The sequence below is a fragment of the Oenanthe melanoleuca genome, chromosome 4 (assembly GCF_029582105.1).
Source record: "Oenanthe melanoleuca isolate GR-GAL-2019-014 chromosome 4, OMel1.0, whole genome shotgun sequence".
NCBI classification, from domain to species: Eukaryota; Metazoa; Chordata; class Aves; order Passeriformes; family Muscicapidae; genus Oenanthe; species Oenanthe melanoleuca.
The window spans coordinates 45,074,438-45,097,284 of NC_079337.1; the positions used below are offsets into that span (position 1 = coordinate 45,074,438).

The following is a 22,847-nucleotide window of genomic DNA, read 5'->3' on the forward strand; positions in this document are numbered from 1 at the left end:
TGAGTATTTCAGTATTCAGTTTTAGACATGTTTAGATTCCCACACTGCTTTGCTTAGTGTTTGCTTTCATGTTCAAAAGGAGGAAGCCTTTCTTGGAAGAAGTGCTTTCTTTTCCTCATGCTATTCTACTGAAAAGCTACAGGCTGCCAGAAAAGGTTCAAATGCCTATTTCCTTAATGACAAAGTCTCAGAAGTTGATTCCAACCTGTCAAATTGTTGAGTCCAAAACCACTCTCCAAAACTACCATCAGCAGGTATCGTTAAGAGGGAAAATCTAGGGGTTTTTTTTCTACGTAGAAAAAATAGTGGAAAAAGGAATGTGGAACATTTAAGGTAAGCCAAGCCTGTCTTTCCTTCCTTAACTGCTCCTTTGAACCCCACTTTCTCTCCAAAGTAAGGTGTTGCTAACTCTTTCAACAATACTTCATGTTGTAAGTAATGTTTCCCTTAAAACCCAAATGAAGCTTATGAAAATCAGATTAATTGATTTCAACGAACCTTAAGCCTTATTTCTTTGCAATAATTAGATATTTATCACTAATTTGTATAAGAAAACACACCCCAACTGTGTAAAACACCCCAACTGTGTGAACTTTTGGCAGCAGTTTTCTCAGTGGGATGGGTGCTTTGAATCTGACCCTTTCACCTGCCTCTTCCCAGTACCTGAAGATAATTTCTGCCTACTTGGTATTTGGCTTGATACTTAGGATGTCAGGAACCCAGTTCCTGATGAGTTCATTTTTTGATTTGAGTGTGGCCTTAGGTGGCTAATTTTAGAAAGGATCAGAACACCTCTGGAGGCAGCTGTGCTGCTGACTCTCCTGGTGTCTTCAAATGCAGGATGAAATGCTGTGCCATCCTTTCTTCTGGATGAGCTCACTCACCCTTAAGCAACTTCAGCACTTCCTCTCATTTTTATTATAACTGATTTTTTTCAATTGTTGGAGTCAAAAATCCATCTGAACAAACCCAAATGTGATCTACATCTGCTGTGGCTTTTAAACTTTTTTTTTTTTTTAAATAAATATTTATACCTACTGGTAACAACTTAATAACTTTCTTTTCTATGAAATGTTTGATACTCGAGAGCAGACCATTTTTTCTAATGCTTTGTTTGGGTTCTTTTCTTTTTTAAATAAAAGGTAAGTAGGCGTGGTCAAACAATATTTGTGGTTTACTGTGCTTCACACCAGAGCAAAAAGAGCTCAGTTTGGGCTGTTTTACTGACACAGCTGAGGAAGTGAGGTTTGCATCTTCATTTTAATATAAACGGATAACCAGACATGATTCTTTCTACCTGTAAGTAAACTTGGCTGCATATCTTGATCTTGAAGTTTTGTTTCGTGCAACAGCAGTGTACTTAGCAAATGAAGTATTTAAATATTGCCATAAAAATGCAAATCTGCTTTCTCTTGCACTGCTGAGGGGACCTCTGTTAAGACTGCTTGTCTAGACTTTTAAAATTAACACACAAATATTAATCCATTGTATGATGGATTTAGAAAAGCAACTAATTTTAGATATATGTAAGGAGGTATTTCCACATACTGTTCTTTAACTTGTGAACTGTGTAGACATGGATAAAAAATTTGGTAGAACTAAACTTGTCTTTCCTCCAGAGTAGAGTTAACTCACAGGAAACACAGGAAGCCTCAGCTTGCACATGCCAAGAGCTGAAGGCTTGTATTTTAAAGTGCTTTTAGAAGCAAACTATACTATGGCTTTCTAGCAGGTTATTGATTTTTGTGGTAATGTTGAAAACTGTCAGGTCACACCAGGAGGCACACCTCTGTTACAGCAAAGGTCTGGGTTTGATGGGTGAAGCTGAGTTTGTAGTGTTGAACACACTTAACCTTCTGCTCCATTGCAAGGGCTTCTTGCAAGATATGGTAGAATAGTGCAAAGCTTGGACATGGACTAGAGTGCTTTCAATGTTAGTAGGGCTTTGAGAAACAGCAATTCAGAAAAAGAAACTCAAGCAAAGAAAACTGTGAAATAATAAAATTATAAAATGCAAATGATAGAAGTTAATTTCTAACTCATTGCTTTTGTCTTTGATGTTACTTTCCTAAGACTGCCATTTACAACTGAAGACAGGAGGAAGATTGCACGAATGTGTGTGAATGTGCACATATACAGATGACATTATCAGCCCAAAGTGTGCTCTGGGTGTTGTGGGACTCTATCAGGCCATGTTGTGTTTTCACTCTGCCTTCTCTGTTCTGATGGAACTCTTTAAGCTGCTCAAGCAAGTGGCTGTTCCTGACAGCTGACCCATCTTTTCCTGCTTCCTCTTGCATTCCATCTGCTATGTTGTGCACAGATAAATTTATTTCCAGGACTCAAAATTGGTTATCAAAATGTCAGCTGCACATTTTTAGGCTAAGTATTTGTCAGAGTAGCTTCAACACCAGTTTCCTAGTGTTTTAATTCAGCCACATGCTTCTCATGCCATGGCTATTTCTTGTTTTGAAACTGAGCATCCTGATAGCTCTGATGTACAGCTCTGTACTTCTGTAGGCTGTCATGGCTCTGTGGTTCTGTTGGGATTTGTATTTGCTTGCCTGTCACCAGGGAGATAATGTGACACTGTTTTATAAACAAGTGTCTACCTCTGAAATTTCTCATTTTCAGAAAGAAAAATACATTAGCAGTGAAATGCTCTATATTTGTTTGTTCCTCTGTTAAATGACGTTGTCTAAGGTGACAAGCTTTCATCAAAAATTGCAAAAATAAAATATTCTCTTCTTGAAGAAGGAAGATGACAGGTTCTAGATTCAACACCTTAAATACTCTTCTTATTTAATTTAAACCTAGGTTATAAACTACTGAATTGTTCCATTATGACGTGCCTTGAGGATCAAAGTAACATGTTTGGGGAGTTTGTGTTTTGATAGAACTCAAGGGAATGTGAGCTGAAAGATTTAAAGGGTCTGTGGGTGCTGGAGAAATCTTCCTTGCTCTATGAATATAAAAGAAGCAAGATTTGATAACTTTTTTTTTTTTTTTTTCATTTTTGGGAAGCTTTTTGGTTAGATAGGAAACAGAGAAGTGGAATCTAAAATTAACGATAGCTCCGTAAGTACTTTATTTTAACAGACTTCAAAATTAATTTACTCTTAAAAATTTTGGAATATTTCTTCCTCTTAGCCTGTATTTCTTTCCTGTGTTGTGTCTAAGCAGTCTGTCATTCATAAAATAGCAAATCTAACTGGTCTCTCTGTTCTTTTCCAAATATGGAATGCAAAAAGTGATTTGCTTGCTGAAGCACAACTCTCAGTGACACCATCAGTGACTAATCTTTAATTTATGAACTCTTCAGTGTGGTTACATGAGTTAGGGCCCAGGGGATCAAGGCCAGCTAATATGTGACTCTAACACTCCTTGACAAATCCAGTGTTTTGCTTAAGAAAATGTCCTTGGTGAAAAATCGAAGGAAATCAGAATAGTTCCATTGATTTCAGCAATCTAGCAGAAGGGGTAATCAAGAAATATTTTAAATTATTACATTCTAATTATCTCTTTTCACTTTCTTTGTAATTTAAATAATAGCTTTTAAAAAATAAAATACAGGAGTTTAAGTATTATAATTATTTCTCAGTTTTTCTGGTAGCTGTTGAGAAAAGAGAAAGGAAGGAAGAGCACAAGACATGAGAGGGTGCACGTGGGGGTGAGAAGTGTCAGGCAGGAAATGCCATCTTCCTGCCACGTGACAGTGTGCTCTGGTGTAGCTCTCAACATGAGCATCTTCCTTGGCCACGAGCAGGAGGCCAACAGGAGAGCAAGTTAAATTGAATTATTCACTCAATGTATCAAATCTTTCCCCATCTGCAGTATTGGCCACATCTTTCTGAAACAGCATCATAATTTGGGCCTATTTTCTGAAGTAAGTTATAAGCTTAATAAATATGAATTTAATTGGAAAGGAAAAGTGTAGTTCAAGAAGCTTGCCAACAACCAGGGAAGATGTAAAATGCATAAATCAGTACATGAGTCTTTGCTTGAGAACTGGAATTTCAAGTCATCAGGTCAAAGCTTTTGGCCTTATGTCAGTTTAACTAAAGCAGGACTTAGCTCTGCAGAGCTGAAGGCCTTTCTCTGTGGGATCTGATAATATTTCCTAGCAGACTTGACAAATTTGCAAACAGAAATGAATAGTTTGCACTGCGTTAATTTACACTTGTACTTATTTCTACTGAATTCATTCCACAAATACTCCAGGAGAAATGCAAGGACAAAAGAATTTCAGAAGTGTCCGAGGTTGCTGATAAAGGATGTTTAAAGACAAATTAATTCTCAAAGAGCTGGAAATTATCTGCTTTAGGATAATAAGTATCTGCTGGATTGATAGGCTGTGATTTCACACTTAAAATACTCCAACAGAGTGAATGAAGACAACTAAACTTTGGCAGGACTGTGCAAAGTTTTTGCTGCTCTTTCAGATCCCACAATTCAGTTCAGATATGGTCTTATCTGATCCATGGCCTTAGTCTAATCTTAGCCTTAACTTATAGAATTTATCATACTGTATTTTGTCATCTCTATTGGATTACACTCTCTACCCTTGGAAAAATTGCTCACCAAGTGAAGCACATGTCCCAGGAAGGAAACATCACAATTGCAGCTTCAACCTATTTGGTTGTATTTGGCTTAAATAATTTAAAAATCATGTCAGTGCTGAAGGGGAGAGTTCTCTACCTCCTGTCCCTGACAAGATTCTCATCTACCTCGTTGTACCAGGTAGAGCTTGTGTAAGGTGGTGTAATCAGTCAAATCAGTATGAATTTGGCTGACAATGTCTCTTTTTTAAATTAGTATTTATTTTTGCTGATTTAGTGAGCTGATTTAGCTCATACATATGGCCTCATAATTGCCAAAACATTGTCGGGGGACTGTGGTAGGAAAACTCTGCTGTTTGTGGTGGCTGCAAATTCAGCCCTAATGATTTGCTAGATACCTCACAGCAAGACAGAGCTAACAGTGGATCCAGGCACATATGCTTTGTGAAAAAACAAACAGGAACACTGTAAATATGGAAAATGTTCTTGTTCACAGATCACACCATCCAGTCTGTTTTCTGCTGCTGCTGCACAGTGCAAGAAAGGTATGTGAAATGCTTAAGCTTTTCAGTAATCAACTATCTATACATAAAGGACTTCATAAAATATTTGCAGTAGAAGAGCAAATATGTGGAAGTTTAAGGAACACTGTATTCCGCATATCCCTAATGAAGGAAGGCATGTAGTGCCATGGATATTTTTATGTGGATGTTTATAGATATGCATTCACACAAATGCTTAATGTTTTTCAAAATCAGAGAAATGAGAACAAAAGTGAACCTGGACCCTGATGCTGTGCTGGTGACCCAGTACTCTGCCTCACAACCAGATGTTTCCTATGAATCTATTTGGAAGTGCAAGGTAAGTAATATTTTGGCAGGTGAAAAGAGAGAATTGAAGTGATTTGACACACAGTGGCTCAGTACCAGAATAAGCAGGGGAGTAGGTAGCTCTTGGGCACATAAAATTCTTTGTTGCATAAAAATTACAGAGTGAAGGTAACTAGGCAAGAAGAGAGAAAAGTCTGGTTATGAAAAATGCTTTTATTTTTCAGCAGCGCAAGAGACAATTGCAATTTAAGAACAAGCCATTACCTCCTCTGCCTGCTGAGGCCTTTGAAGACTACACCAAGAAACCCAGAGTTACTGCACTCTATGACTTCTTTGCTAGAGGCCCTTTAGATTTACCTCTCAAGAGGTCAGAAGAATACATCATCCTTGAACAGTATGATCCCCTCTGGTGGAAGGCAAGAGACCGACATGGGTAAGAGAGTGGGCATCTATTTCAATCTCCCTACACAGAAAGAAAAAAGCCCAAAACAACCTGAGCAAAGGTGGGCAGATAGAATGAGACTTGTGGGACTATTCAGGAACAGGCTTGAAAGTGTTCAACTTTCCATTCAGATTTCTCCTTTAAATATTTTAAAAGCCTTTTCTCAACTCATATTTCCAGAAAAAGTATGCTGACAACTATTTTGTATGTACAAGCAGGCACACACTTTATATTTATTCATATAGGAGCTTTGAATAGGCCAGAAATAAAGATGGTGGCTTCTAATTCAGAAGAAAAATATTTTTTTTTTTCTAAATCTCAGCCTATATCATCTGGCTTTTTCATTTGAGAAGCCATCCACAGTTGTGGGACAAAAAGGTTGTGCCTGGGATGAAAGGACTGAAATTTTTATTCAGTTCTAATGCTGGAAATCAGTATCTAGCAACATAGCCCCTAGAAAAAAGAACATTTATAATTCAGCAAAAGCGTGATTTATATCTTAATCCTACTAATTTTTTACCTGTACTATAATATTATCCCCAATATGCTGTTTCAGGAATGAAGGTCTAATTCCCAGCAGCTATGTTACTGAAAACAAGAAAAGCAATTTAGAAAAATATAAGTAAGTACCTTTGAAAATTATAATTGTGCTAAAAATTATAATTGTGCTTTCATTTCTAACAGTGGATTTACAGAGATACATTTTAATGCTTGAGCCTTCAAATCTTTATTAGACATGTACATGTTTATTAAAAGCTTTCTTTTTTTTTTTTGTTACAAAACATTACTCTTAAAATGAATTAACATTCATTTGCATGAATCATAGTGTGAGAATCTAGATTTTTCCTGTTTCTGTAGACCCAATGCATAATGTTTCTGTATTCTGATCTTTGCATGTTGTGATCATATAGCTACAAATTTAAATTACTGGAGAGAAGATTAAAATTCTGAAAAATTGTAGAGAAGAAAGGCTTGATGTAAATTTCTGTAAATTTCATCAAAGTTTGGCGTAACTTTTTCCTGGAGTTTTCTTTTATTTGAGCTAATATTTAGTCACAATAAATTTGGGCCAAAATGTTCTAAAAAAAAGTCTAATAAAATCATTCCAGATTAAGACGTGTTCATATATAATGATAGCTCTAAACATGTTTTTGACTTGGAAAAATGCAACTACTAAACTGCAAAACAAAGCAAGCATTCATTTTTACTGGCTGAAATAACAAGGTTATCTCCTTGTTGCAGGTGGTACTGCAGAAACATAAACAGAAGCCAGGCAGAATTTCTTTTGCACCAGAAGGTAACTCAGCTTACACATAGAGCTAACAGTACTGAAAAATATCTATCAGTAGAGACATCAAGAGCATTATCACAGTCAAATCAAAGTCTGTTTGGTATGCTGTAGGAGAGAAAGTACATTAAAACAAAAAGGCTTTCTGATATAAGTGTAGAGTGCAGACTACCCAGACTTCACAAAGCTTTAAGTTATAGCCCCAACAAAGTCTATGTAGGTTTTCCATGCCAGATAAATCAAATTTCCATGGCTTACTGTGCTTGTCTTGTTCACTAGACATTGAAGACTCAAATCCATATAGTGAGCTAAGTAGTGAGCTTAGCAGTACCTAGTGAATTTTTATGTCTTAAATACAGAGCAAATGGATCCATATTGCATTCTACCCCCTGTCAGTTACCAAAGTGCCTAACTCACTCAAACTCATTGAGTCTTTGCTCAAGGACTAACTCAGGCCTGAGACAAGAAACACCATGGAAGAACATCTCAAATACAATTGGTTTAACTGCAATTTTTTCCTAGTGATTTGTACAATTTGAATTTTTAATAAATCAAAACATTTTCACTGCTTCACACTTGAAGAGTATAATTCAGCTAAATTACTTATCTCTAAGAAGTTGCCTGGCACTTGCTATTTTCTCTTGGTTTATTTTGTTCTGCCATGTACCTGACTATCCATTCCTGTTCTTCACTTCTTTATCTTCCTCCCGAATAGTGATAGGTATTCTACAGAATTTGGTAATTGGTACAAGTCCTATCTCAAGGGAGCATCATTGAAGCTCAAAAGCATAAAATAACTCTACTTGGATTTCTTTTCAGCCCAAAGAAGGTGCATTTGTTGTCAGAGATTCAAGCCGACAGGGTCTTCTTACGCTGTCCATGTATTCACGGGCTAAAGGGTGAGTTCCTCTCAGTGGTTAGGGTTTGAATAAGAGGTGATGGAAAAGCTTCCTCCAAACTCTCAGAATAATTGGGTAGGTTGGACATGCAGTGCACAAGAGAAGGGAATCACTGGGATGCTGTTCATGTGGGGTTGATCACCCTGTGTGCAGAAAAGATGATTGTTGGGCAGTGGATCTGGGAGTCAGTGGGCAAATGTCTTGGCAAGACAAAAGATGACCTACACTCACTGAAACTCTCAAATTATCTGCTGTGAAAACTATGCCACAGCCTTTGGCCCCTGCCCCAAACTATTTCCTTTCTCCACAGGCTCTGTGCACTGTAAATCCATCCCAGACCCTGCTGTCCTCAAACTCTCCTGTTTGTCTCCTAAAACCACCTCACCCCTACTGTGCAGTCTTACTTTTGCCAGACAGCAGCCACGGGACTCACACTTGCCTGTAGCAGTAGCAATCACGTACAGCACTGACTTAAACTATTTCAAGCTGTCTCATACCCTCTTCATCAGCCCTCCTACAACCCCCCGTGTCTGCTTTCTTTCTTTCCCTCTTACAGCAAGCCAGAGGTGAGAGCAGCAAGGCATTGCTGTCACCACCACCCTCTTCCTCCCTCCCTCTCTCCATTCCCTTCTTGGAAACATGGGGCCAGCCATCCCCACCACCCCTGTGCTGGGACAGGATCACAACTTCTGATTTTCTAATTTTAGGCTCAACAGTGTTTCTGACAATGACTCAGGAATGCAGACTATATTATAATGCTTCTGTATTCTGATCTCTGCTTCTTGTGACCATGTGTCCACAATTTGGAGTACTAACCTTCAGCAACCACCAGCCTGAAATGCAAATATAACTGCTTAATTTCGAGTGTCACAGAAAGCAGGGATAGATGGGCAGCAAAATATACAGAAAGCAAAAAAGACAGATGATGCAAAGAAATACAGAAAAACAAAGGTTTCAAATAAAAGCTCCAGTGAAGACCCTTTGAAGAATGTAGAACAAAACATTTATTCTCCTGCTATACATGAATATATGTTTAAGTTTTTGGGAGAAAATGTGGGTAATTAAGAACATTTTAGTTTTAAGAGATTATATTCAAATAAATGTTAAATTAGGAGGGATGCTTCTTAAACACTATGGCTATTCTTATGAATGCAATGATGTAGGGGTAAAAAATACTTGGGCAACAAAAAACTTGTGCAACTATCTCCCAAAGCTGGGAGGAATCTTCTTTCTTTTTCTTTTTTTTTTTTTTTTCTCCTGAAACAGTGTCCTAGCTAGACACAGCCATTTTAAGCTGGGTCCCACGTTTTCAGATTTTTCTATGATTTCAAAGTGAAATTTAAGCAGATTTATAGTATAAATTATTTTTACTGAAAATCATAATGCTGTGTTTATTTCAGAAGTCATAATGGAGATGTTCTACATTATCAAATTAAACAAAACCACTTGGGACAATATTATGTAGCAGAAAACTATCTCTTTTCATCTGTTCCTGAACTCATCGAGTATCATCAACACAATGCTGCAGGTAAAACATGTGAGCTGATAATGGCTCTACATCTTTTTCTAATACTTTCCTTATAAAAAGAGACACAAGTGTTTCTACTGCTTATGAATTCAAATATGCCTTGATGCTTTCTGCCAAAGTCATAGCTGTCATGTGCATATACCATGGGGGAAGTGGGGAAACTACCAAACTCATCTATATGTATGAAATGAGTTTAGCAAAGATAAGAGTCTGCTCTGTATTTTCTTGGTTCATATTTGACTGAATGGGACTTGGGTGAAATTTGATCATAAATCTTTCTTTGTCTTCAACAAGGTCCTGCATACCTGCAATTTAAGAAAAGCAGGAGCTATGCTGTGAATCACCAGAAAGCGTGCTACTAATTTTGGAAAAAAGAAACTGACTCATACCACAAACAATCAAGGGCAGAATTAGGGAGCACAAGGACTCTCTAACACTGGCTTTCAGCTTACCAGGGTTAGACATCTCTAACTGTTGGCTGATGGCAGACTTTTATAATTTGTATCCTTAACCTTGGTTCTGTCCATCATCTTAATACAATATAAAATGGTTTTATTCTGAGTGAGTGAAGATGGGAAAACAAATGGAGATCCCTTGCACTGGAAAGGAAGATATGGGAATGGACAGAGCCTTTTGCTGGAGAGAGAAAAATTGTAGGAAACACTTGAAGCAGAAATGGCCCTAAAAGTAATAGTGGGAACAACCGATGAACTCAGGGAGTCCTTGGTGATGGGTGAATTCACTAGTACTGTTGGCTTATGAGTGCAAAGAAAATAAATGGCAGACACAAAAATATTTCAAACCTGGGAAGTCATGCTGGCAGACATTGAGTATTTTAGAACTCATTTAAGATCACTATCATGGTACAAAAAAGCAAGAGTATTACTGTTGGCTTTATGAAAGTAGAAATACTTTTGTAGTAAGGGCCCTATTAAATAGTGTCTCTCCATTTCTTCTTACTGTAGTGTTTTATCTGGGCAAACTGTAGGCAAGATAAGAAATAAGAAATTTACATCAGATTCCAAGTACTTTTGATTGAGAAGAGGTGTGATATAGTGTATTTTGATTAAGAAATTGGTCAGAATATTGTGGCTTTGTCCCCTACAGGTCTTATCACACGTCTCCGACATCCAGTTGGATCAGATGGATGTACTTCACCAGAAACTGCAAGACTGAGTTATGGTAAATTTTTTATCTTCTTTTGAAGGGGATTTAGCTATCTGCCTTGGCAAGAATTTAGTTCATATTCACCCAGACGATAATTAAGCTGTATCTGTGAAATTCCTTGGTAATAGTAAACACCAATACCAAACTTGGTAATAATAAACACCAATAAATAGCAACAATGTAAGGTGTCAGTACCAAATGAGACACCTGACTCAGCTGCTTCTGTGCAGTGACTGTTGTGCTTCTGTTACAGCCACCAGAGCATTCAGAGCTATTTGGACTTTTCTAAGCAAACCTAAGACAAACAGACATTTAATTGCTTTTGAAAGGCTCTTTGATTTATGTAAAAGCTTAGGAAACCAAAACTGAAACCTTAAATTAATACTATTTATGGAGAAGATTTTCTTTGACAGTTCTGCAGATTTTAGAAATAAGAATGGGATCTTACATGGTATTAAAACAAATAATAAATAAATGGCACTTTTGTGTATGTACATCAGGAATTTCATACCATCTATTGGACAATGGGAACCTCTTTCATATTCCCATGAATCCCAAGGCTTAATATTTCTGAAGGGTTGAACTATTGGAGTTATTACAATAAAGGTAGCCAGTGACTCTTTCTGTAGCTGCACTATCCATCTGGAACACGTTTGCAGCTAAGAACATCACATATCATAGTGCCAAAAAAGTTCTCATGTGTAATCAAAGCTAAACACTTGCCTTATCTTCAAGCCTCAGACATTCCTACACTAAGCAAAATCACTAATCACACTCTCTAAGCTGTAAAATAGCATTTCTATTTAAACATATATGAGCCAGTGAAAATTTTCAGATATTTAAAACTCATGCCATAGCTGATGAACAAGTGTGATGCTTTGCAGTGTTCATTAACTGCCATCAGCAAGGCATGTCTCCTGGAACATGGCTCAGGAAAGCTGGCCTGACTCTCCTGACATATTGGGTTGCTTTTACAGAAGAGTGGAGATTAAACCCATCTGAACTGCTGTTCCTGAAAGAACTTGGGCGTGGGCAATTTGGAGTTGTTTATCTTGGTAAATGGAAAGAGACTATCAAGGTTGCCATCAAAACAATCAATGAAGGTGCAATGTCTGAAGATGATTTTATGGAGGAGGCCAAACTGATGATGTAAGTACAAAAGCTATTCTGTCACTTTACCAAGAAATAAATATAACCTAATTCCATTTCAAACAAACAGAAAAAGCAGTTTTATGGGAATGATGGATGTGTGGGACAGAAGGGATGATACTAAGGTCTGAACCAAACTGGTGCAGATGCTTCCTATGCCCAGACTCCTTCTATAGAGTGTGCCTTGCTTTGTACTATAGAGCTCAATGGGGAATAAATGTTTTGGTAAAATGTAAATGTGCTCATAAAACTATTCTTTAATGCATAACTCAGTGTTTCTAGTAGCACTGCAGAACTTCAATCTAATTAAAGCTTTTGAGAAACTATATTATCATATCTGCGAATTTTGCCAATTAGGGAAGTATCCATGTGAGGTCTTGGCAAAGCCCAAAAGAGAAGAACCCTGCAAGGGTCAAGGCCCCTGCCTGCAAGTCTTTCCATTTTGCATCAACCAAATCAAGCTTTGCATTCACTGCATTTATATAACTGATGCACAATTGTGAACTCAAAGAGTGAATTTTTTGAAGGAAGTTGTAGAGAAAAATGTGCTAAGTATTGGGAGAACTCTGAAGAAAGCATAATAGGGCACTGTTTATCAAGTAGTGAAAATATTTTTGAAAACCATCATGAGATCAAAGGCTCTGCCAAGAACAAATATTAGCCTGTCTAAAATGTGATTGTAAACAGGAAACTCTCCCACCCAAAGCTGGTCCAGCTTTACGGGGTGTGCACACACCACAAGCCTCTCTACGTAGTGACTGAATTTATGGAAAACGGTTGCCTGCTCAACTACCTGCGGCAAAGGCGGGGGAAGCTCGGCCGAGACGTTCTCCTGAGGATGTGCCAGGATGTTTGTGAAGGGATGGAATATCTGGAAAGAAATAGCTTTATTCACCGTGATTTAGTAAGTACAATACATTTTCTATTCATTATCATCAATATTTCTATTTATCAAGGGGTTATTGATAAATATTTGCAGTAAAGAATGTGCTGTTGCATTTTATGGGACACTATGTATCCTGTAAGAATTCAGCCCTGCAGGATCTAATAAGGCAAACCAAATTTTTAGCTGTTATTTTGCTCATGGACAGCTAAAATAGCTACTTGAGATAAGTTTTTCAATTGGAAACATCCCTTGGGAGGTCAGAAAAAATTAGGATATTGACATGGAGCTATCTGGCATTAGGACATCTCAATAAAAAAGTGAGTAGAACACAACCAAAATCACAGCATTACAAAAGGACAGCAACAATGACAATTTTAAAAATGAAAATATTTTTTAATCTATATTTTTTGGCTCCTTAGTGCTATACATTGATGCTGGGATATATGAGTGGCTTTTCTGCTCATAGGCAGGGAATCAGAGAAGAAGAGTTTATTTACTCCTTGATACTTTTTCAATGTTCACATTTTGATATAGAGAAGAAATCTTTCTCCTCTCCTTCCTAGCAGTGTGAAGAAATGTAAAATCTTGAAAACTACCAGGAGGTTGCTGATTTCTGTAAGGAAAACATCACAAGACAGATTTTTTAATTTACACTGATTGTCCCTAGTGCTGATGTTCAGGAAAGTATCTGGTTAGACTCTGCAGCCTAAAATTCTTTCACTGTTCAAGAATACATAAACATATTGCAACTCATACTATAAGCATTTAAGTTGCTGTGTGCTGTGTATAACTACAGAGTAGTGAAACATCTTCACTGACTTAGAGATAAAAATTACTAATATTTTTGACCAATGCACTAATCTCTTTTCAGATATAAACAGTATGAGCTGAAGCAAATATAATCAGCTGTTGTACTTCTCTTAAAAATTTTTAGCACTTTTTCAGACATGTTTCTCTCATTTTCCCCAGGCTGCAAGAAACTGTTTAGTCAACTCGGAGCATGTTGTTAAAGTGTCTGACTTTGGCATGGCAAGGTACGAGACATTGACAAAGGTTTTGTGGGCACCCATTCTCAGACAGCTGCAGCATGATCTTTAGTTAACCTCACTGCTCACTTCACTGGTTTGGGGAATCCCACTGTGGGTAATTTTTGAATTCTGATGAAAATTGTAATGTTGTTTAACCACTGTGCCATGAACTGGATGTCATGTCCTCCTCTTGCTCTTGGTGAGTGCAAGATAGGTAAACACAGTGCCAGATAAATTTCAGAGGTATTTACGGACAGAGAAATGCCCAGAGTGCACAGGGCATCCAGAAGCTTGAGGAAAGAAGTTTCCCAACTTTCCAGAGCAGGATGGAGGTCAGAAAGTCACTAGGGACAGAGCTGGGAGCTGGTGCTGACCTCTCGAGGCACAGTAGGTGAGGCAGGATGCGGGAGGACCAGGCTGGCAGGAAGTGTGATACATGCTGCCCTAGCAAGGAAGTGGTTTTTCTGCTTAACGACAGAAGCAGCCAAAGTGAGGAAAGAGAGCACTCTCAACTCTGACAAGCACCAGCCTGAGAAACTCAGCTCTATTCTCACAGACCTTCCCCAGAGGATGCGGCTGAGCTGACCAAATGACGGAATGCTGCCCGAAGGGGATGTCTTCTGTCTTCTTTCTTCTTGCAAGCCCAGCACAAAGCTCTCCACTCTTGTGTTTTACTGGCTGTTTTTTCCGTGGGTTAGCAGACTGAATCATCTCACTTAAGAGGCAGATGAGCTTGAAAGACAGTCAGTGGCTCTGAGCAGAAGGTTGTGGTGACATTTACCTTGCAGCTGCAAATCGTTAGATCAGCACAGACACACTCTTTTGTTTTCACCTCCTATTTCTAACCTCGGGCTTTCAACACCCTAGCAGTTCATAGCTAAGGACTTGTTTTTCAAAGGGCTATCCTGTGCCAGGGTTGTACTGTTCCCCAAAAGGATAAGGTCAGTATCAGGGTTCTGGACTTACCCAAATGAATCAGAAAACATAGTAAGAAAAAGGTGGCTGTCAGGGTCCAGAATAAGAATAATGGGCCTGAATGGCTCATTGTGGCCACAAAGTGGAGATCAGTGGTGTGGCTCTAGGACTTGCTCTCCTGGGAAGGCTGTGAAGAAGTGATGGGAACACAACCTAATTATTCAGAGCACACACAACTGCTACTACAGGTCATTTTGTACTGCTGTTTCATATGTTCCTTATTCAATAGGCTCCCATGTTTCTGTGCCTGCACTCAAATGAGAAAGCAAGGCAAAGAGATTATTTATTTCAATAAATAATGTGACCTCCTTTAAAACGTGCTTTAAAAAAATTGCCTTTATGCTTTCCCTGAGAATAAATGTGTACTGCACATCTGTGATCTGCTCAGGAACATTAATACTTGGAAAACATGCCCATAGTTCATAAATGTGTTGGGGTCAGCCTAGTAACCATTTAAAGAGTTGCCCTGTATATGCCTGCATTAGGCACATAATTTCATTTCATCAGAGAGGTCAGCTCCTATGAATTTAGGCAAAAACAATTATTTTAGTGCACCTACAAGAACTGTTGCATTGAATATGATGAACATTTCTTTGTGTATTGCTTTGGTACCAATATTCCTGAATGGCATCTGTAAAGATGGACAGTGAGAATCATATTTGGGTAGAACAAGAGGTTGAAAAGGTGGATCCCTTAAAAAAACCCACTAATTATTTGTTGCTGCTTATTTTCCTGAAAAACGATGTGAAATGATATGTCTTATTAATACACACCCAAAAAATGACAATGATAACCATCCTGTCAGTCTCACAATAGTATTAAAATGTTTTATTCTGACATATTTCTGATAAATAATTTAAATCATTCATTTAAACAAATGTCTTTAAGTGCATAGCTTCCAGTATACTTTTTTTTTTGTGTGTGTGTGCATTTAATACTAAAATAGCAATATAATTTTGTTGTTTCCAAAACTGTTTTTCTGGATTTCTAAACCATTTGTGGAAATGTCACTCATTCAAATATATGTGGTTTCCTCTAATTCTTCAGGTATGTCATTGATGATGAATATATCAGCTCTTCAGGTGCCAAGTTTCCAGTCAAATGGTCATCTCCTGAAGTCTTTCATTTCAAAAAATATAGCAGCAAATCAGATGTCTGGTCATTTGGTGAGTTCATTAGATGAAAGTGCAGCCCCTGAAACTTATGATGTGCTTTAGGAAAGTGCAAATTTTTACTCATACTACCTATCTGAAGCTTCAAATACTTTTCAAAGTTTGCTTATATTGGACAAATTGATTTTTTATTCAGAAGGTTTTGCACCTAAGAAGTAGATTTTAACTGAAATGTGCATTTTTGACTAGTCCTCATAAGCCAAACATATTCATCTCAGTATCACCTTAGCTGACTTAAAAGTGAGCAGAATTATATTAGTTGAAAATTGTTTGTATCCTTCATTCAGCTCAGGCTGCCCATATTTACATGTGTTTTTCAATACACAGAGGAATCAGGAGAGTTTTTTATTCTCTTAATGTTGTTAAAAGCTTGTGGGTTTGGCATCCTTTGTTTTGTCCTAAACCTCTTCTGGGTCACTTCTAGGTGTACTGATGTGGGAAGTTTTCACAGAAGGCAGAATGCCTTTTGAAACCAAGTCAAATTGTGAAGTTGTCCGTGAGATTTCTCAGGGTACCCGACTTTATCGACCGCGTTTGGCATCACATCCTGTGTACAAAGTCATGTACAGCTGCTGGCACGAGGTTTGTTCCCCTTCTTTTTTCCCTGGGGTATTACTTTATTATTAATTTTCAACATAAAAGCAATCTTAAAATCTCAAGGCATTAAATTCTTATTTCACATCTATGACATTCTCAGCATCTCCAGCTATGTTTTACACAAATCACACCTAAGTTTACAAGCCTCTGCTTCTTTTGACTGTTGCAGCTAAGAAATTCAGAGCACACTATCAGTACAATGGGTCTAGACCATCCCTGGGTTGGAATATGCCACTGTTGTCAAGTTTCTCTACTGGGTCCAATGTGATACCTTTCTCACATCTTTGTATCATGCACAGCTTTCTCTAGATCTGCTCTGAACAAAAACACACTCATATACCGAGTGGATATGCCCACTAATGTAGATTTTGAACCCCCTTTTCCAAGTTATATCAGTATCTCTGTAAATAAATACAGTTCCTAGTCTGCACTCCTTTCACCCTCTCCAAGCTGATTTAGTACTTCATATTATTTCACCATTTGTCCAGCACCTATTACTTCCTATATCGGTAACAAAACACTGATTTAATCAACTCCATCTGATTAATCCCTTAAGAGCCCTCCTTCACTAGTCTCTAGAAAAAAATGAATCTGTTATTTCAGGTTAAAAGTATTTTCAAAAGAGTTTTATGTGCAATTTATTAATGTAAATGTGCAGGTATACACAGTGAATAGCTGGGGAAATTTGTTGCTACCATTGTCTCCTTTATCTCCCACCTTACAACTCTGTATAAAACTTTTAAATCCTTAGTTAAAAAAAAGCTTAAGAGATGGAAATCTAAATTGCATCCAGCTTGCCTGCTTACTGCAAACATTGATTGGGGTGCCAGCCAGCAGAGAGATCATGAGGAAGTTCTCTTTCCTGTCTGCCACCAGACAGGAGTTTTTTCCATACTGAGCTGCAGCACTTCACATTTTACAGCAGTGAAGGTCCTTTTTCAAAAACATAGGAAGCATTCCTGAGTACCATGGTTTCCTGATAGGTAGGATTTTCCATAGACCTACTGCAAGGAAATTCTATAGGAATTCTGATCCAGAATTGAAATAAGTATAAAGAAATTTCAGGATTTTTTTTAAAGTGCCTGTGCTTGTGCTGCTGGTGTCATGAATAACAGATTTTTCTTTTTCTCTAAAATTACAACCTTGATCTTTTCTTCTGTACTAATAAAAGGAAGTGTAATTTTTAAGCAGTATCTCATATGTACTTGTGTCCACTTTCTGAAGTATGGTACTGTAATCTACCAATCTGCTAACACAAGTTTATCCTCTGCTTTTCTTTTCAGAAACCTGAAGGACGTCCTACTTTTGCAGAGTTAACAGTGACCCTCACAGATCTAACAGAGATGACATAATCACAGATTTTGTACCAATATATTTACTGAAAGGTTAGCATTAAGCTTGCCACTAATGTAGATGGTACAGAAAACCTTTTACAGAGGTCTCTACCTAAATCACAGTACCAGCATCCTACATATTGAAGCAGCTGCTTGGTCTTGGCCCAGTTTTTACTTATTGGTGAAAGATACTCCAGGAGACTGATTTGGGACTCTCAAGGCTTTGTTTTCATGGTTAGGGAGAAAAATCTCCTGTCTGAAAAGCAGTAACCAAGCCTACTCACCTTGTAGATAATTTTATTTATTCTTTTGTTCAGAGCTACACTAATTCTTGCATCAATATTATTACATTATTTGTACTTACTGTGACTCGTGCACTGGGGAATACTGGTTGGCAGCAGCAAAAATGATGGAAGAACCTCTGGTAAAGCTCTGGCTAGGTCACTTTTAAAGGCAAGTCCTTGTGCACTGCAAAGTATCCAGCCCTGGAGGACCAGAGCAGTGTTTCCAAGGGACAGCAAGCTAAGTGACTGCCTGCTGGAGCACCGGATCAAAGGCAGGCAGAGGGAGCAAAGGCAGCAGTCCTCAGCAGCTCCCTAGTCACATCTGAGTGACTGGAAAGACTGAGCACCTCTGAAGCCATTTTAAACTTGCATTGCAGGTCAAGGTGTCTTCAATTCCAATTCTGAATAACAGAAGGGGATCAAGGATTGTTTTATTCCAACCTCCCCCACAATTTCCCAGTGTTGTCTCCCATTCCCCTGCTCTTGCCTACTCAAATGCCCACAAGTGCCTTAGTCCTCCCTTTGCAAATACCCAGAATGCTTAATGGGCAAGTTAAAACTGGAACCTGACTGGATCCTATGATACCTTACATGGGCATGTCTGTACCCCTACTTCTTATGTTATTATTCACTATTAATTTTAAGTCTTAACTATAGTCAATACAAATATGTTGTAGAGAAGGAAAGTCTGATGGAATTCATAGTTATTTAAAACAAAATAGTGAGACCATTACAATATGTAATTGCATTGTGAATATGTGATTGCACTGTGAATTATTTATGGGTGTATACATGACAATATTTATATTTTTAGGGCTTTGTAGACAAAATATGTAAAACACACTAGATAAAGAATGATTGAGTTCAATTTAATTTTTGTCACAAATTGAGTCACGGTTTAAATTTTATTTCCAAATTTATAAACTAACTGTAACAATAACATTTAATATAGCAAACCCCACAATGTTTTGAATTTCCAAAAGATGACGGCATCTCATAATCAAATATAGTCCAAGCAATAATCAGTCACCTGTACTGCAATAGTATTTTGATCATTATCAACCCTTGGGAAAGGATATTGTTAGTCCCATTGTTTGAACATTTGGGAGCACACTTCTAAGGCATTTCTTCATCAAGTAAAGCATGGTAGTCTCATTAATTCATGCAATTTTCCAGAAGAATTGCCACCAACTGATGCCACTGTTTACTTTCATAATCAGTTTATTTATGAGTATTCAAACCTTTATCAGAATTATGACTGAATGCAGATCTATAACTTTTGTTAACTGGATTTAACTCCACCTGGCAACAGTACCATGCAGCTGCTTATGCACTGACTCTGCCCTGGTAGGGTAGAGAATCAGAAGGTAAAACCTGTGGGTTGGGATAAGAACAGGTAAATAAGTGAAACAAATGTAACAAAACGATAGTGATTAAAAGGGGAAAGAGAGAGGGATAAAACCCAAGGGAAACAAGTGATGCACAGTACCAGTGCTCACCACTTTCTGGCTGATGCCCAGCCCATCCACAGGCAATAACCAGCAGTCCCCAGCCAACTTCCCTCCCCACAGTTTATACACTGATCATGATATCCTCTAGTATGAAATATCCCCTTGGCCAGTTCAGGTCAGCTGTCCTGGCTCTGCTCCCTCTCAGCAAAAATTGAGACAATGACACAATGCACACATGGAGCTCACCACAGCCTATGCTCAGGCCACAGAAGTACAAAGCTTTTCAGCAGATGATGCACTACAAATGTGAAATTCAAACTCTCTGTGTGGGGACTTTGAATAATATATGAGGCATCTTTTTTAACAGCCCTTGTAGAACTGGTTTTGCCATATTACTGCAAGTTAATATGTAATAGGCTAGAGCACCATGCAGTAAAAATCAGCTCCATTAGGTTTATGTACTGAAAACACCTTGCTCCTGCCTGTCTCACTGAGCTGTCCCATGGTGAATATGCACCCATCCTGGAAACATGCTGGTCTAATACCTGGAGCCAATAATGCTTGCCTACCAGGCTTCCACCTCCCAATATAATCTTTCTGTAGGCTGCTTGGGGAAAAATTTCAAGAAGCTGTTATTAACATTCTGACACAGATAAATTTAACAGCTGCTATCCTCAAGCTGACAGTAAATAAATGAAAAAGCACTAGAACTTGCTTTAGAGTCAGTGAAACTGGTGCTTAATTGGCAGCAAGAAATGGTCTGCAGTACAAAGGTCAGGTATCTATAGTGTATTTATTTAGCAGAACAACTACACCCTTAAATAAAGACTGAGTAGGCCACCTTAGACCTCATGGTGACTGTGAGCTTATTTCAAATTCCAGCCATGTTCTAACAGACAAAAATGGATAAATAGTGAGTGACATCCTTGTCACTGACCATAAAGTGATGTCTATTTGCTGTTTTTTTAAACCTCCATGTGACAAAAATGAGATCTGGAAAAAGCAGTAAAGGAGACACCACCATAGAGGGAAGCTTCCATCAAAGGCAGTAGGAGTGTTCAGCATCTGTAAAAATTTAGCTACTGTTTCCTGATCAAACATCAGAAAGCTTAGAACAAGTCTGTATTATGGATGGGAGGAAAAAAGGCAGAACTGCAAGCTTTTGTGAGCCAGACACTTAGGATACATCTCTTTTCGATAAAAAATATTCATTTTTTGACAAAATGGAATTTATTTTCAGAAAGTGAAATGTATTCACTTGTCAAAAGTAGTCCTGAGAAGCAATGCAGACCAATTACTAGTGTGTACAGGTCTGGTGACACTTGTTTTCAGTGCCATTTGTTTTTCAGACTAGTTCCTGCCTCCTCCCCCTCTCCCCCCAGATTTCACAGAGGGAGGCCCTAGAGGCACACCAAAGCATCACCATCCCTCCTCCCTTCTGTCTGACTCCTGCTCTGCCTCCCAGCCATGTTCTGAACCATGGCACCACTCTAAAACCTGCCCAAAAGGAGTCAGCCTCTGCAAACCTGCCCTGCTGGAAGGATATTTTCTAGTATGCTCACCAGTTTTATTTTGCTGGGATCTAAAGAGCGGGAGAACAGCATTTCCTAGAAGTATTCAATTCCCCATATGGCTCCAGGGTGCAACCCTGATGAGTAGAGTTTAAAGTTTTGAATATGTACTCTTTGGCATGAAGATTTTTTTATAGTATAGTTCTTTCAACTGTGGCTGGAAAATGAAGATGATAGAACAGATTTCTGTAGAAACTAATAACTGATGTATTTCCTTCCAAAACCGTGCAAATTTTTTAACATGTTCAAGTCTTCTTAACCTACCTACATTTAGCTGCTGCAGTTACATAATGAACTTAATTGCCCATTAATTTGTCCTGAGGTATGGTAATAATGAGTAGCTGCCAAGATTTGTTTAGTATCAGCATTTAAAAGCTGTAATTTGGTTAGCAATGTATTGCCTCTGAGGATTGCTTTGTTCTTCTTAACCACTCGTCCTACATACCAAAACACATCTAATTACTCTATGTTATGTCCTTCATTTCACTGCCTGGAAAACCTGACAGCTCACTGAAACACTCTCCATTGAGACTGGCTGTGAGACAGACATGCCTCATACATCAGCTCTGGGTCTTCTTCTCTAGTTTAGAAATATGAGTGACACTCATTTTTTAGCTCTTGTTTAAAAAGCACAGATAATTTAGTACATAACCATGAATAATTTATTACAAGACAAATATTAGCAGAATTTCAATTAAAAAATCAAAGTTATTCCAAACTAGTAACTAAATATAAACATTTAAAAAAATAGCATCTCTTACAACAAAAGTTTTTATACAAAAAATAATCACTAATTCATTTCCAACATGATGCACTTCTTGTACCCAATGAAAACAACCATTAACTTTGTTTTTTTGAAAAAATAACATTGTTAGAAAAAATATTATTTTATTGTTAGTTGCTATTTGTGTATAATAGCAGATATGCATGTCCAGTAGAAAATACAGAAATTTTGCTTGGTGTAAGTTAATCATTGACAGCAGTTGGTATATAAGGAGTCCACACCCTTCTCAAAGAAAGTATTATGACATATCTTTAAAAAATGCCAATGCACATCCATTCAAGAACTGGAGTGGTTGCTTTTTCTCACAAATAACTCATTTGGTCACACCACAGTGATGATTCTATAAGCAAATAAAGGGGCCACAAATTATGCAAAAGCATTTATTTTTCTCTTTTTTACAGTCAATATTTCCTTTGGTTAGTCTTTGAATTGTGTAATCCAGATTGAAAAGCAATTAAAGTTTTTTGTTAAAAAAACGAACTATAAAATCCCCTTCATCCTTAGTGTTCTTATTATTTGTATTACTTGCTTTTAACTGTAAAAATTTTGAAGCTTAAATCTGGTCAATAAAACCAAAGTATTCTTTACCTAAGAAGTAAAGAAACCCTGACAGTCGATTTTCTTGTCTGAAACTTTTTTGACACAAACATTTTAACAGCAAAGAATTGCTGCAAATTGCATCACTCTATTAAGATCAAAAATATTCCAAATTGATAATGTATACAATGTCATTGTATTTTGAAGGCAAGTATGTTTTTTGTGAAAAAGTCCCTTTTGCTGGATAATAGTGATGCCACTCAAACATATGAAATACAAACAGCAACCCTTTTGTTCTTACAGATAAAGGATGAGATTTCTTTGGCAGAACAATTTTCTATCCATCCAAACTGTCCTCTTCTACTA

General features: G+C 37.7%; 1 protein-coding gene across 2 annotated transcripts; it reads left to right on the top strand.

Annotated features, from left to right (window-relative positions):
• The first annotated feature begins 746 nt into the window (after positions 1 to 746).
• LOC130252350 (tyrosine-protein kinase TXK-like) lies at positions 747 to 22,130 on the top strand. 2 transcript variants are annotated; one of them, XM_056489819.1, is made up of 15 exons: positions 747 to 1,299; positions 5,056 to 5,104; positions 5,318 to 5,420; positions 5,614 to 5,822; positions 6,388 to 6,453; positions 7,074 to 7,128; positions 7,939 to 8,018; positions 9,419 to 9,546; positions 10,654 to 10,728; positions 11,691 to 11,862; positions 12,550 to 12,766; positions 13,718 to 13,782; positions 15,799 to 15,917; positions 16,348 to 16,505; positions 17,804 to 22,130. In XM_056489819.1, exons 1-15 carry the CDS (start codon positions 1,284 to 1,286, stop codon positions 17,870 to 17,872), a joined length of 1,581 nt encoding a protein of 526 aa, XP_056345794.1. In that variant the 5' UTR covers positions 747 to 1,283; the 3' UTR covers positions 17,873 to 22,130. The 2 variants fall into 2 exon arrangements, with proteins under 2 accessions (XP_056345794.1, XP_056345795.1); XM_056489820.1 differs by lacking the exon at positions 747 to 1,299 and having other exon boundaries at positions 2,090 to 5,104; positions 5,617 to 5,822.
• Positions 22,131 to 22,847: the final 717 nt, after the last annotated feature.